Source organism: Toxotes jaculatrix, chromosome 5 (assembly GCF_017976425.1).
Source record: "Toxotes jaculatrix isolate fToxJac2 chromosome 5, fToxJac2.pri, whole genome shotgun sequence".
Lineage (NCBI taxonomy): Eukaryota > Metazoa > Chordata > Actinopteri > Toxotidae > Toxotes > Toxotes jaculatrix.
Window position 1 is genome coordinate 23,731,656 of NC_054398.1, and position 14,109 is coordinate 23,745,764.

Below are 14,109 nucleotides of genomic sequence, written 5' to 3' on the forward strand. Positions count from 1 at the left end.
GAAATCCAAAGGACAGTCAGTTTAAAATAAAAAGTGGTTCTTTGTGCTAAACAATCAAACATCACATTTTGGTATGAGCTCATTCACTTTTTTTGTGTGTGTGTCACTCCCTCACCTGATCTTGAAGTCTTTGAGGCGCTCAGCATCCACTTTGTCGAGGAGGAAGTCCGGCAGCTTCTTGCCCAGCTGGTGGAAGCCGAAGAGGAGGCATTCGACGTAACTGAACTGAAGTTTGGGCTCCTCGCTGGCAGAGTTCTCGCCGTTCTCCACCTCCTCTGGTGGCAGAGGCATGAACTCCTACACAAGCAGAGAAAACACGAAAAATCACAGCTGGAACTTTATTGTTTTCCCTGCTTTAAAATTCAGGAATGGCAGGCAACCATAAGTGAATGGACAAAACAAAGAAAGAAATGAAAATGTTTAACCTTGCTCTTTATTAATGTTACTAATAATTACTATTAGGGCAACTATTTTACGTTCCACTAGCTGATTACAACAATCTCTTTGCTTTTTACAGATATGAGGATCTATTTCAACAATTTCTCCCAACAATGACTTGAACAAGTCTGACGGTAGTTTTAAAAATGTGCTTTTAAAAGGAAGGTTGTTGGTTCAAATATCGAGACAAAATGGGCCAATCTGACCAAGGAAAATGGATAAGTTGTGCTCTTGACAGTCCCAACAATTGCTATGAAAGAATCCTCAAATGGATGGAGGCCAAAAGAGACTTGACCAGTCACCATCTCAGATGCACATACGAAACACGATGAAGGCAAAGCAAGGTCATTTCTAAAAGAAGCAGTAAAATCTCAGAATCGATGTCAATGTGTCCAACGTGTGTTTTGACTTTCAAGTGCATTTCCCACTTATATTCCTCAATGTCCAACTAGAACAGGACAATCTGTTCTCACCAGCAGCTTGGTAAACAGCATGTTGAGGTTGCCCTCCAGCTTCTCCATGTCTCCACAGAACGGACTCATCTCAGCCAGCAGCTTCAGCACCTACACACACACACACACACACACACACACAGTGTAATGTACATTGCTAATGAGAAACAGTGTTGCGTGGTGCAGACTAATAACCCATTAACGACATGCAGTTGGCTGACACCTCTGACAGGTGGCTGCCACGCTGACTTTGTTTACTACTACAACCGCTCACCAAATGTCAGACATACGGAGTATCGACCTCACCCCAGTGGCCATATTTTCCAGGAATGGAAGTGCTGTTTCACGCTAAATAAATTCAGGTTGGGTAACTAGTCTTCTTGTCTAAAGGCCACACTGGCCTATAAACTGCGACTCTGATTAAGCACTCTTAGTTCTTTTCCTGGGCTACCATAAGTTTTTAGGATGTAACTGTGCAGAAATAGAACAACACTTAAAAGCTGCAAACCAGCCAAGATGCAGCTGGACTTCATTGGTATTAAACATTTATAAACACTGAACAGAAGGTTTATAACAAATTAGAATATAGTGTGTTAAACCCAAGTTTTTATTCAATGTATTTATCAACAACTACACCTCCTCCTGTGAGCGCCGCTAAGTTAAGGCTGGTGTATAAACAGAAAATGAATGTTATATAACATTATAATATAAAATATGTCTTAATAGGAGAAATTACACTTGCAGATATTGTATATCAATACACACTTAAAATGCCCTTATATCCGCTCACAGCTACATTATAACGTCTAATAAACCACCTATTAAATGTCTATTTTATTTATTTATTCATTTTCTACAACTTAATCCTGTGTCAGGAGCTGTAGCAGCGGGGGAGCGGGAGCCTATCCCAGCTGACTATGGGCGAGAGACAGGGTACAGCCTGGACTGGTCGCCAGTCAATCGCAGGGCCGACACACGCAGCCACACACGCAATTTAGAGTAGTCAATTAACTAACCCATACATGTTTTTGGTATTACCCGGAGAGAACCCACGCAGGCACAGGGAGAACATGCAAACTCTACACACAAGGGCCCAGACCGGGGTTCGATAAAATAAATAATAAATAAATAAATAATCATGTCAATCCAGATGACACCGATGAAAATAAAAACTGAAGATGCTCATTAATAATCAGACAGTACAAAGAAGAACTAACCTCCAACTGAATGTCCAGCTCAGCCACAGGACTTGTCAGGGTGCTGAGGTTGGGAAGCACGTGTTCACAGAAATAGGTTACAAACCGCGTGGAATGGACATTTTTCTACAAGACAGGAGAAAACTATGATTAATTAAAAATCTAACTTTACAAGCACAACAACAGCTTTTAGTTTATGTTAATGAACTTGCTTGATGTTCCACTCACAGAGAACAGGGGCAGGGCCTGGCGTGTGCACTGCAACAGGCGATCAACAGTGTCGGGGTCGGCCGGATTTAGAGCCTGCTCCAGGAAAGCCTGCTCCACCACCAGCTCCACCAGCTGCTGCCGGCCATGCACCGTCTGCAGCACCCGCAGGCCTGACACCACACGCATCAACAGCACAAACTCCTCTCCCGTGACATCCTCCAGCACCTGAGCAGGCAGCAAAGAAGAGACAAGAAGCTCTTTGTCAACATCTGTTCTTGCACTACTAACATCCACCTGATGCAACATGTTTGAACGCCCTCTAATTCAACAGTATCAATAAAAAAAGACTTGACATATTTGTTCCCCACAGGGGAAGCAGTAAGTGACCAGGCACTTTTTAAACTATATCCAAACTCATTGGGTCACCAATGTTTCACCAATTTGCAAAACAAAGGCAAGTTTTAAAACAGAAAAGAAGTTTGAGACTATACCCACATGGAGCAATCAGGAAAATTACCAGCCACAGCCAAAACAATCAGCTTTGGCCAGTGACCGCCTTAACACATCCTGATTCCGGTCCATCATATGGTTGGATGTTAACTACCTTACTACAAAGAAAAGATCACTCATCAATGATCAAAGATCACTAATCAATTCTACACTATATGCTAACCTTCTTTGTCTCTGCAAAGACGTACTCCTCCACCTCCTTTGTCATGACATCCTCTGGCAGGGTCTTCAGTTTGGTTGACAGAAACTTAATTGCCCTTTCCCGCACTATGTCCTCCCCCTGCAGGATCTGAGAGAAGAGGCCTCCGAGAGTACCTGGACGACAAGAGACAGGAGTAGACGAGGTTATGTCAATGCAAGAGAATCAATATAAACTCAAATAATTCCCACCCCAATCTGAAGTAGGGTGTGATGATCATTTAACACATAGCAAGCAGACTGATTGATATTTCGTATTTACGGAACAGTACAACCCAAACATCAGTTTCAGTGGGCTGAGTAACCCTGAAAACTTACAGGGCTACTTAATATTTTAGACACAGTCCAAATATTATGAGTGGTTATTTCCAAAATTAAATAAACTACTCCAGATGTACTGGTCATGACAGATGAATAATGATGGAGTTAGTTCACAAGCAAATTCACACAGGTATCTGTATAAAGAAATGTCCTGTGGGCACTCAACAAAAAAATGAGCCTGACTTTGTCGCTTATTTCACACGGCCAATGACACAACCCTTAACAAAATACAGGTTATAAAAAGTCTTCTCAACAAGCAGAAAGTAATCTCATTGCATAATTAGTACCCCACAGAGGAAGAAGTGTGGAAAAACCCTAAAGTGTCCTTTAGGGTTTTTCCAGATTTGAACTGGGCTGAATAACTGACAAAAATAAAAGAGCTTTTTTTTTTTAGCCCGACAAGCAGGGGAAGCGCCACTTACCCCTGGCATCTATCTTGAAGATAGAAATGAGTGCTGCATTCACTTGGTTGAATTCTGCTGTATCATCTGAAAGCACAAATACATAATTACAGATTTGTCAGCAGTCAATAGAGAAAAAAACAATTTTTTTATGATTTTTATGATTTCCTCTATATCCATTCTTGAAAGACCCGTGATCAAGCTTTGTATTTGTGCCTTTTCTTGTTAAATATGTATAAATATCTGCACTAAATGTTGTTTTAAGTGGTTCGGTTACGGCTGCATGATGTGGAAATTGTCTACATTGTGGAAGTCAAGTTATTAAACATGCACAAAAAGGTTATTTTAACTTTTAAAAAATGTAGCTGGGTGACTCAATAGCCAAATAGTTAGGGCGCATAACACATGGACGCAATTGCACCAAGCAGTGAGTCTATGCCCAGACCGTCTGCTACAAGACCTGTCTGTACTGTCACTATCAGTTAAAGGAGAACCAAATTATGATCTTCAAAATCAATCATGCAACAATTAAAATGATGGTTGATGAATTTTATTATTATTAATTTAAAGAAAATGCCAGCAAATCGATTGATAATGAAAATAATCATTAGCTGCGGCACAGAAGTTTTTATCTTGAGGCATTAAATACCTGTCTGAAGGAGCTGGGTGAGAATATCTGCAACTCTGAGGATATTCTCGCCAGTTGCAAACCGCGGGAGCTCCTTGATGGCCTGCCGTCGAATCTGGACAAAGACAAGTGCACATACACACAGACGGGGTTGTTATATTAGAATAAAGACGACTGTTGCAAAACCATGCAGCCAACGTAGGAAACCCCACATCAGCCTGGGAACACACAGAACCTCCGATTTTAACTCCAGAGAACATGTGGTGCATCCACCACCAAATCTGTTACGTAGCTCTGTACATCTGTATCCTTTAATACTCACCGAAACATCTTCATCCTCGCAAAGATCAAGCTGAGCATTTATGGCTGCATCAGCCAGCTCTGGAAAGCTGCTGAAGAATTTGGGAATAAACTGTGCTGCCAGGCGCTTCTCCTTGGGTCCACCCTTTACGCCATCCAGGATTACTTGGTAGGCATCTTTGTGCTGCGGAGTAAAAGAATGTGAAACTTGATGTGACTTTGGTCTAAAGCACAGTGTCCTGCAGCACTCCCTGGAACAGTAGCCCATATAGCTGAGACTCTCAACAGTGGGCGTTGGCTTAAGGACAAAGATTGTACCTGGGTGTCACCAGTTCACCTGGTTGTGTAGAAACCTTTGTTTGTGTGGTCACTACAGCGAGGAGGGAGTGCTCTGAAACTATCCCGTTTGAAGGCAGAATGGTCACAGGTACTGCAAAGCTCAGTTAAGTAATCATGCAGAGTTCTCCTCAGCCAGTGAAAACACTTGTATGGCATCCAATGTGTTCGTGGAGGGACTGAATATTGAGAAATAACTCTGGTGGTGTTATCAGGATTATCACTGCTTTAACTGGGAGAATAGACACTGATTTTGCATTGTAGTCAGTGTAGGTCTGAACATTTTATGTGGCTTGAACCATACAACAGGGGAAAAGTTGAGATATCTCAGGCTCAGCTGCACTGATTTTGACCATTCCTTTTTAAACTGTCCTGCGAGTCCCCTGCCACACTGAGTCACTGTAATACCCCATTAAACCTTTCATTCATTTACAACTAGATATTGGATAAAATTGGGTCATTTGAAGTTTAAGTCACTTCCTTTAATAACAAAAGGAAAACAACAAAAACCTAACATATCTAGTAGATCTATACAAGAGCAGCAGGTCTACCAGCTTAATTAGAAAATAAAAACTTAATTTCAAAAAGTTAACCAGTTAAACCAGTTCATTCCGCCGTAAACGTTAACTATGTGCTGTATGAGCTTTACAAATTGAAGCTGATGACAAAGGTGAAAAGGTTCGCATCAGCCTACACAGAATTTTCAATCACAAATAATGAAGTAACCGCCTGGATCACTTAAAAGTAATGAATGTCGAGGGTCAACTTAATACCGCCTATCTTAAGGGTCTCCGCGGCGAGGCAGTTAACATTAGCCCGGTCACTGCGTTAGCTACAGTTAGCCTAGCACGCACACAACAATATTATGTAAGCCAACAAAGCTATCATCAATGGGAGTGAAACGAGAGCATGTGGTAAAATAAGGAAGCCCCCAGACCAAGAGCGTTTCAAAAAGAAATATTTTGGCGCTTCTTTACCTGGCTGAGGTTGTCCTTAGCGTCTGCAAGGATCCCGTAGTTACGGTATAGATCCTCGATAGTGACCGCCATCAGCGTGCGTCCGGGTGCCTGCCGCTCACAAATAAGACCGCCGATAAAACCGCTGAAGAAAACCCCTCTCGGATCACCTTTGCTCCAATTTCAGACGACTGTAACACAGCCGACAATGTATTACCGGAAAATATGTTCTGCGGAAAGGGGACGGGGAGATGAAATTTCGAGAAGCCCGTGAATGAACACCCCCCACTGTCGCTGCTCCTGCAATGCTCCCTGGCTAAAATGCTACGGAACAAACAGTACTGCGCATGCGCGGGTTAAACGACCTGCGTGTGGAGTCCCAACACACGTGACACTGGTCTGCGCTGGAGTGGTACGCGCAGGAAAAGCGCTCGCTTCATCTAAGCTACATGTAAACAGGTGCAGTCACAAGGCTTGTACCGACAGAGCTCATTTTATTTTATTTTAATTGATACACTATATTTAAACTCCCCCTCCACCCATTAATGTGTTTTGTGCTTCAAAACACAATGTGCATAGTTTGACACTATAAGTGCTCACCTAAAAAATAGTTTAAGGTGTGGAACTGTGAACATTAATTTTGACAAAACAACTAATCTTACATCAAGAATGGACTTTTAGTGCTGTACACAGTACAATCCTGTATACAGTTCAAATTAGAAATATTTGTATATTCATAAATTATGTTTTCTTTCGTGAGGGTGGAGGCATTGAACAAAATAAAAAACTTTTATCAACTGAGATCTTAAAAATGGAATACACTGAAAAAAAATAAAAATCAGTATTACCTCGGACCACCCTTTGCCTTTAAAACAGCACTAACTCTTCTAGGTACACTTGCACAGCGTTTCAAGTTACTTGGCATGATGGTTGTTTCAGGCATCTTGAAGAACTTTCCAAAGTTCTTCTGTGAATTTAGGCTGCCTTAATGTCTTTTGTCTCTTAATGTATTCCCAGACTGACTCCATAATGTTGTAATCAGGGGTCTGTAGGGGCCAGACCATCTGTTGCAGGACTCTTGGTTCTTCTTTTTGCTGAGGATAGTTTTTTATGACTCTAGATCTGGACCAATAAGACACCTCCTTGATGGCATTGCATGATGGCAAAGAATCTAAATATAAAAAATGCCTAAACCTTATGTCTTTTGAATGTATATCATTGATGACAAAGTGTCTGTTGACAATTCAGTTTACATATTCTGTTCTGCACACCAATGTGACGTGAGTAAAACATGACTAGGAGCACTGTATTCGACCTCTTTTAGCAAATGATGAGAAAAGATACATCAAAGGCAAAGTCAGTGCAAACTTTTTTAATGAACCATACAAGCAGTTTCCCCTTCCAATACAATGATTCTGGCATAGAATTAATGGCAAAGCACAAGGAAGCTCCAGAGCCAACAAATGTGGTTCACAGAAATCTGATTCCTGCTCCAAACTGGACCCCATCACATATCCTGCAAGAAGAGGTTCAAATAAATAACATGCAAACCAAGAATCAGATGATTTCCAGTGCATGTCAAGGACACTGGACATATGCCTCATGAAATGAATGCTTTTAACGTGTGTGTGGAATGTGTGGAAACAGTATTCATTGTACTTGGCTTGGTAAGCCCTTAGTATATTTCACACGCGTAAACAGATGTATGAGTTACACTGAATCAGTTGAAGTGAGTGAAACCCACCTTTACATGCAATTTAAGTGTGACTGTTTAGTCTATGCTGGTCTTTTTCTAATGAAAATTCTTTATTCAGCATCTGTTTGCAGGGGGGCTAATAGACATCAAGTAAACCCGGTGCACCTTAAATGTCTTTAAAGTAAATGTAAGAGTTGAAATTCAAAAATCATCTTAGCTTAAAACAGCTAACCTAACCAACCCTACCTGTCTCCACTCTGGACTCCCATAGGAATGCAGTAATTCAGCTCTAGTCTGGCAATGTTCCCCAAACGCAGCACAATGCCCAGTCCATAAGACCAACGGATGCATTCTGCCAGTTTCTTCAAATGTGCTTGTGGCCCCTCACCTGAGTGAAAACAAGCATATAACTTAGGTCAGACACAAGATATCTGCAAAAGCCTGCAGCAGTAATTTCAGCTCTGCTTTGTCCAAACAAAGCAAGTCCAAATTCCAAACCTGAACTAGATAAAAATAAGATAAAAATTCAAATTGACCGAATCCTACCCTGTAAAATTCAGTCATTAATGTCAAGGTCTGTTGCATAAAACACAAATGTTTAACAGTCATTACACTGATGCTCATTCTGTTTCATATTACTCACCATAGCTGAGGTTACAAAGGTTTCCGGCATTGAGGAAGAAGTGTGTTCTGAAGAGGTCACCAAAGCCCCCCCTGCCAGGTCTGAAGGGTAGAGGGGTGTAGAGGTGGAGGCCTCCAGCCCAGTAGGCCTCTCCTCCCAGGTAGTCACCTGCCATACCAGTAATACCAGCACGAAAGCTTTCAATTAACCATCAAACTTCAGTCTGGTTACCAAAGCAACTCAACTCAAGTTAATATCTCACCTTCACTCTGTGGGCCCATACTGTACATACTGAATCCTCTGATACTGGTGGGGCCACCTAGATAGAACCTAGGAGGTCGACAAAGGCACACAAAGCATACAATTCATAATACAATTGTGAGCTTTCTGTGGATACAAAAAGAACCCTTTAGTTAATCAAGTTTTTTTCTTTTTTTTTTTTTTAATTAATGTAGCTTCATGACAACAGTTGGTCAAGTTCAGCGGTTTTCGAAATGTGAGTTGGTAGAGTTTGAGAGAGGCCATGGAGGGAGACACACAAGGCAAAAATAGGGTGTGAGGTAAAGGAACAGATGCATGCCGGCGTTCTAAAAACAACTGTAAGTTAGTCATTGTGTTTTCCCTGCTGATACCAACACAGTCAGAAGTATCAGCAGCAGTGGCTGAGATGCACAGCTCACGGAGACAATTAAGGTGCCCACAGCGCACGATTGCCACAATTTGTGCCAGAAATCACTCTCCTTCTGAGACTCATTAGTCAGTTCTGAACATGTGACATGATACACATATTTTTAGATCCAGTGTGACTTACACTTTTTGGGGATATCATTACATCCCTGCTGTCCATGGAAAATAGGCATAACCAAAAAGCAAAAGTGGCTCCTTGTAACTCCAGAACTTGTCTGAGAATCATTACATTTTTAAGTTTTCTTCAGTATCACAGGATCACAATCCAGTGCTGGCTCCCTGTACATCATTTGGCATACATTCAATGATGCCAATTTGCCAAAATGAAAACAAATATAGACTTAAAACACTAAAAGACTCACATCTTGATTTTGTCTGAGTGGGAGGCCAAAGTTTAAGACTCTGAAAACCCCTGGTCTCACTGATAATGGCAACAGGGTGGTGTACTGTATTTCTGTACCTGTCTGCTATGCTTGTTGGCTTGTCACCGATGGGCAGGAGCAAACCACCCCACAATGAGGTAGAGAGGACCTGGAGAAGAAAGTCAAAGGGTTTAGTGAAGCTGACTCAGGTACATAATCACAGAAACAACAGACTTTTTAACACAATAAATTCCCTCAGGGAACATTTTTGGAAATTAGTCTGTTTGTCGTTTAGTTAATTTTTCTGTTTAACCGGCCATTCTCAGAAAAGCCTGGGTATAGTACTTGAATTCTTTACCTAACACCTAAAACTTCTATATCCTTTGATTTACACTTGTACTCTGGACCAGTAAAACTGCTTAAAATGAAACTGTGTTAAATGCCTTTAGATGAAATGGCAGAAAATGTCAAATGTAGAATCTCACCGAGTCCCAGAAGAGTGTTTTGTTGAGCTGGATCTCAAAGTCTTCCTTCAAGAAACTAGCATCTCCTCCAGTGTAACCAGCAAGTTCCTATAACCACAACATCAGAATTACTGTTTTCATACAGCATTTGAAAAAGCTCTGACTTAGTGATGAAAAACAAACCTGATGGATCTTCAACAGGCCACCTTTTCTGGGAAGGATGGAGGAATTTCTGGTGTCGATGACCATAGCATGCTGAAAAACAAAATGGCACTGTTCACACCAGTAATAACTAAATACTGGTCTATTACAGTGTTTTACTGAATATTTTTTGCCACCTTTCAACATAATTTTCAATCTTGTTGGAATCTGTTGTGCAGAAAAATAAGCACTGAATAATGTTAATTAAGGTTTAGACTTAATGAAACTCCACAACTATTTAAAATCCCACAGTAAAGAAATGTAAAATAGGGGACAAATACCGAAAGCGAAGACTTGAGGGAATGACCACTTTCCTCCCGGACGGCAAAGGAGGCAGTGCGAGCCAGGCATCCCAGCTCTCTCCAAACTCCCTCCCACTTGAGGGTCTGGCTGGTCTTCCACACAGGGAACTGTGTGTGGAAAACTGGTGATTAGATCCCAACTTATCACTTTTGTTTGTCCAAATCTTATGCTGTAAATTAGCATACGGCAAACAGTGTTTGTAACTTAGCAACTACTGTGAAAAAATAGGCACAGAAATACAAACAGGTCTTTACACTCAGTTCTGCAGAGATGCCTCGATCCGTCTCCCTCAGTGAACTCCATGGAAACTGACCTGTTACTTTGTACACGTTGACTGAGATACTGAAAATGAAAAAACAAAAGAAGAAATTTTCAATACCCCTCTAGGATTCCCTTTTGATTAAAAAATGTTTCTATCGATATTTAATGGGTGGATTGCTCAGGCATTTGCTGCACCTCCTAACATATGGACCCAAATCTAAAGCTTATGTAGCAGGAGAGTCACCTTATCTGCCTAAAGACCAGCCTTCCAACAGATAGGCACACATGCAGACCATGTATCAAGGTGATTAGACCTTAAAAAATATTTTCTGAAGCTGTTCATATCTTACTTGCGTTCAAAGTGTCCTGGCTGGGGTTTGAAGAAGGACAGGCCATAGGATGTCTCTTTGGTGCCATAGGAGAACTGGAAGGTCAGTTTCTCTGCACGCCCAAACACATTGGGTAACTTCAGGCCCAGGACCTGTGATGAAAGTGGGAGAGATTTGTGTCAAGGTCTAATAAGACCTTCATCACAATGACATGCACTTTTAAAATGACCCCACTGTTGTAAACTCAGGTTGAACTCAAAACAGAAATGATCATTATAGAAAGCAGTTGTTAAACCAGTGCCAGTGTGACACCGTGACTGGATCCAAAACAGTATGTGGCCTTTCAGAAAGCGCTCACCATGCTTCCTTCATTGTTTCCAACCATGGTGTTGTAGCTGCCCGTCATCCGTCTCAGCTCAGTGACCTCAAAGGTCACGTCGAGGCCGTTAGGAAGAGCATCCTCACCTGAAGAGGAGAGGAAACAGGGAATACAGAAATTATTTTACATTTAGTTTACAAAAATGAGGTAGATATCTCATGTCGTGATGCACGTAAGACAATCATTACATGTTTCAACACAGAAAATTAATCATTATAATTAGTACTTTTATTTAGAAAGTGCCAATATTTAACCATAAGACTGTGACTGGCAGTACCTCGTGAGGTGTCAATAACAACTTCAACTTTTCTGAAGACACCGAGACGCAGTAGCTTCTGTCGGGCTTCATGGGACTTTCGCATCACCTGCACAACAAATTGAACCACATGTTGATGTGAACCAACAACCATTAATTAGCAGTCGTGTCTATATGTGTCCTTACATCAATCAAGTTTGTTGCCCGGAAAACTTCTGCGATTTCATAAGTCAACAGGTCCTCCTTGGTTCTACCGAGCCCATCTACGTGCACTCGTTGAACCACAACCTGAAAAACATGAGAGACAGACAGATTTAGGACCGTTCAGAACGTCCAAATCAAAGCACAGAGAGGAGACAGGTCTGGAACAAAACAAATCTTACGTCCTTGTTTTCAAGAACTTCTTGCTTCGGATCCTGCTCAATCTCTGGGGTTTCGATGTCGTCTGCTTGAACTCCTAGCTCTGGCCCTCTCATGGGCAGAGGGTCCAGGCTCTGCAACACGAAACATGAGAAAAAGTATTATAATCACCATCAGAGTTCTCATACTGTTTTACCAATCTAATCTGGTTCTACTCCAAGGAATTTAAATGCAGTGGTGGAAAATGACTAAGCACATTTACTGAAGTACTGTACTTTGTACAGATTAACAACACCAACAGCTGAAACATTAGTGAAGCTTATTAATGTGTCAATACTTATCCAGTACTTTTACTTTCAGTTCGTATAGCATGTTTTGATGCCAAGACGTATGCACCACAGGTAAGTAAGTATTGGCATTCGTTAATTTTCAGTTCACCATTTTCTATTTTATTAAGTACAATTTTGAAAACAGGACTTTTACCGGTAAGAGATTATTTCTGCGCTGTGGTACTGCTGCTTGTGCTCAAGTAAAAGAGTATTAGGAGTGTTATAAACAAAACACATGCAGCTAGCCTGCAGTGAGTGACAGCTCCACAAGCACCTCACATTACTGTCAGTGACTTGCGTGTAAAATACACAGCAGACAGAGCATTTGCGTTTGACTGTGAAGTTAAAAACTAGCTGCCGCGTTCAGCAGGGTATTAACTGAGTTTGTTGTCACAGAGCTGGATGCCTGAGCCTTGTTGCTGACTGTACAGCATGGGCCTCTCCTCACAGCACAGCAGCCAGATAACTCCCTGCACACACACAGAGAGGTCAAAGTCATAGCTGACACGTTCACTGGACTTTTCCTTACCCGGGCGTGGACGGTGCCCATGTTGAGCTCCGCAGGGCGCTGTCCCGGTAAATGTGGGCGAAACTTTGAGTGGAATTAGACAAACTAATTTAACCTACAAGTAACCGGAGAAAGGCGAGGAGGCTCCGTAAAAGGAGACGGCCATGTCACTTCCTGACCACGCCCTCTGCTGCTGCGCGTTCAACACAACAACGCTGCAAAATGAGTCACGACGACAAGAAAATCCAATGCATCCTAAATAAATGTATACCAACACTGATTCTACGTCTATTACATCGACCGCTATCAGTATGTTATTTTAAATCATGTCATGTTTGCAGTGGTAGAGTTTAATATAGAATATAGAATACATAACATATAATAATATAATCTACATTCACTCAAATGCTGTACCATTTCGAGGTACTTTAATTTCATGACAGTATATATATAGTTACTACTTACTTTACAAATTATTTTTTCTTACATACAAAACATTTGAAGAATTTTCAAAATATGATGTTTCATTAAAGCTTAAACTACCCAACAGGTATTTACAAAGCCTGAAACCCCTGACAGAAACTTAATGGGCAACTATTAACAACTAGTAAGCCATTAAGTAATTTTTCATATAAAAATGCCAGACATTTTACAAATGTAATGATTTACTGCTTTTCCTTTTAATAATTTTAACTTAACTTGCTAGGTTTCGACCAGTAGTCAGACAAAATGATTAACAATCATTAGTTGTAGTAGTAAAATAGTTTTCAAATTAGATGTACCTCAACTACAGCAGTAAAGTGCTGCTTACACACTGATGCATAAATAATAATAGTTACTTGTATTAAAATACTTGTGCTGAGAACACAGCCAACACAGTGTATTCACTATTATTAAATATAAATAGCCTACATCAATTTTCTTCTACTGTGACTCCTTCTAATAACATATTTTTGTAAAACTAATAAAATTGTTAAATTAAATAAAGGACTTCTTAATTTTGTATTCAGATAGAGATTATGATTTAGTGACCATGTCATATCAGAAAATTCCTTTGCCTAATTAAATTCATTAATTTTACTCTGCATATTGATTTCATTTCTAAATTGTTATTACTAACTATGATTAACACTATTAACTATGAAATACAACTTCTATTTCTTTGGCAGTGATACAATCACAAACCAAAATTGTATTGCTTTATTATTTATTACTTTATACAGTATATTATTGGAGAAAAAGTATTTACCAGGGTGATCATCATCTGTGAGCATTTAGGCCTTAAGTGGCCTAAAGGTCATTAAAGGTCATGTGTGGCGTGAGGTGGGAAGCCTCAGAGACAATCCCCACTTTCATTTCGAGGAGTAAACCAGCACATGTTCTTGTTGGGCAAAAACTTTTTTTTC

The 14,109-nt window shown here is 40.7% G+C and overlaps 2 protein-coding genes across 4 annotated transcripts in view; both read right to left on the reverse strand.

Annotated features, from left to right (window-relative positions):
- Nucleotides 1-6,265, reverse strand: part of api5 (apoptosis inhibitor 5) — a 28,533-nt gene extending 22,268 nt beyond the window's left edge. For both annotated transcript variants that reach the window (XM_041039107.1, XM_041039106.1), the window contains exons 1-9: nt 5,968-6,265; nt 4,677-4,838; nt 4,376-4,469; nt 3,748-3,813; nt 2,970-3,121; nt 2,315-2,521; nt 2,108-2,212; nt 912-1,001; nt 116-297 (exon numbers count right to left, since the gene is read on the reverse strand). In XM_041039107.1, coding sequence (XP_040895041.1) covers nt 116-297; nt 912-1,001; nt 2,108-2,212; nt 2,315-2,521; nt 2,970-3,121; nt 3,748-3,813; nt 4,376-4,469; nt 4,677-4,838; nt 5,968-6,039 — 1,130 coding nt within the window. In that variant the 5' untranslated portion in view covers nt 6,040-6,265. The remainder of the gene's footprint in view (nt 1-115; nt 298-911; nt 1,002-2,107; nt 2,213-2,314; nt 2,522-2,969; nt 3,122-3,747; nt 3,814-4,375; nt 4,470-4,676; nt 4,839-5,967) is intronic.
- Nucleotides 6,266-7,309: 1,044 nt separating this feature from the next.
- samm50 (SAMM50 sorting and assembly machinery component) lies at nt 7,310-12,890 on the reverse strand. Of its 2 annotated transcripts, none has more exons than XM_041038346.1 (15): nt 12,725-12,890; nt 11,890-12,000; nt 11,693-11,794; nt 11,528-11,615; nt 11,230-11,336; nt 10,893-11,023; nt 10,536-10,623; nt 10,260-10,388; nt 9,961-10,032; nt 9,799-9,885; nt 9,412-9,482; nt 8,527-8,594; nt 8,286-8,441; nt 7,889-8,030; nt 7,310-7,462 (listed from the first exon to the last, which is right to left on the reverse strand). In XM_041038346.1, the coding sequence occupies exons 1-15, from the start codon at nt 12,743-12,745 to the stop codon at nt 7,417-7,419; spliced, it is 1,419 nt and encodes a 472-aa protein (XP_040894280.1). In that variant the 5' UTR covers nt 12,746-12,890; the 3' UTR covers nt 7,310-7,416. The 2 variants fall into 2 exon arrangements, with proteins under 2 accessions (XP_040894280.1, XP_040894281.1); XM_041038347.1 differs by having other exon boundaries at nt 8,286-8,432; nt 12,725-12,889.
- Between the last annotated feature and the right edge of the window lie 1,219 nt (nt 12,891-14,109).

What these genes read in the sequence shown, in the direction of transcription:
- samm50 (XM_041038346.1), bottom strand. Translation starts at nt 12,745, where the DNA reads ATGGGCACCGTCCACGCCCGG. An exon ending in AAACACTCTTCTGGGACTCG is followed by an intron (nt 9,483 to 9,798) that starts GTGAGATTCTAC and finishes TTTCTTCTCCAG; the next exon opens with GTCCTCTCTACCTCATTGTG. An exon ending in GGAGTCCAGAGTGGAGACAG is followed by an intron (nt 7,463 to 7,888) that starts GTAGGGTTGGTT and finishes CTCTTCTTGCAG; the next exon opens with GATATGTGATGGGGTCCAGT.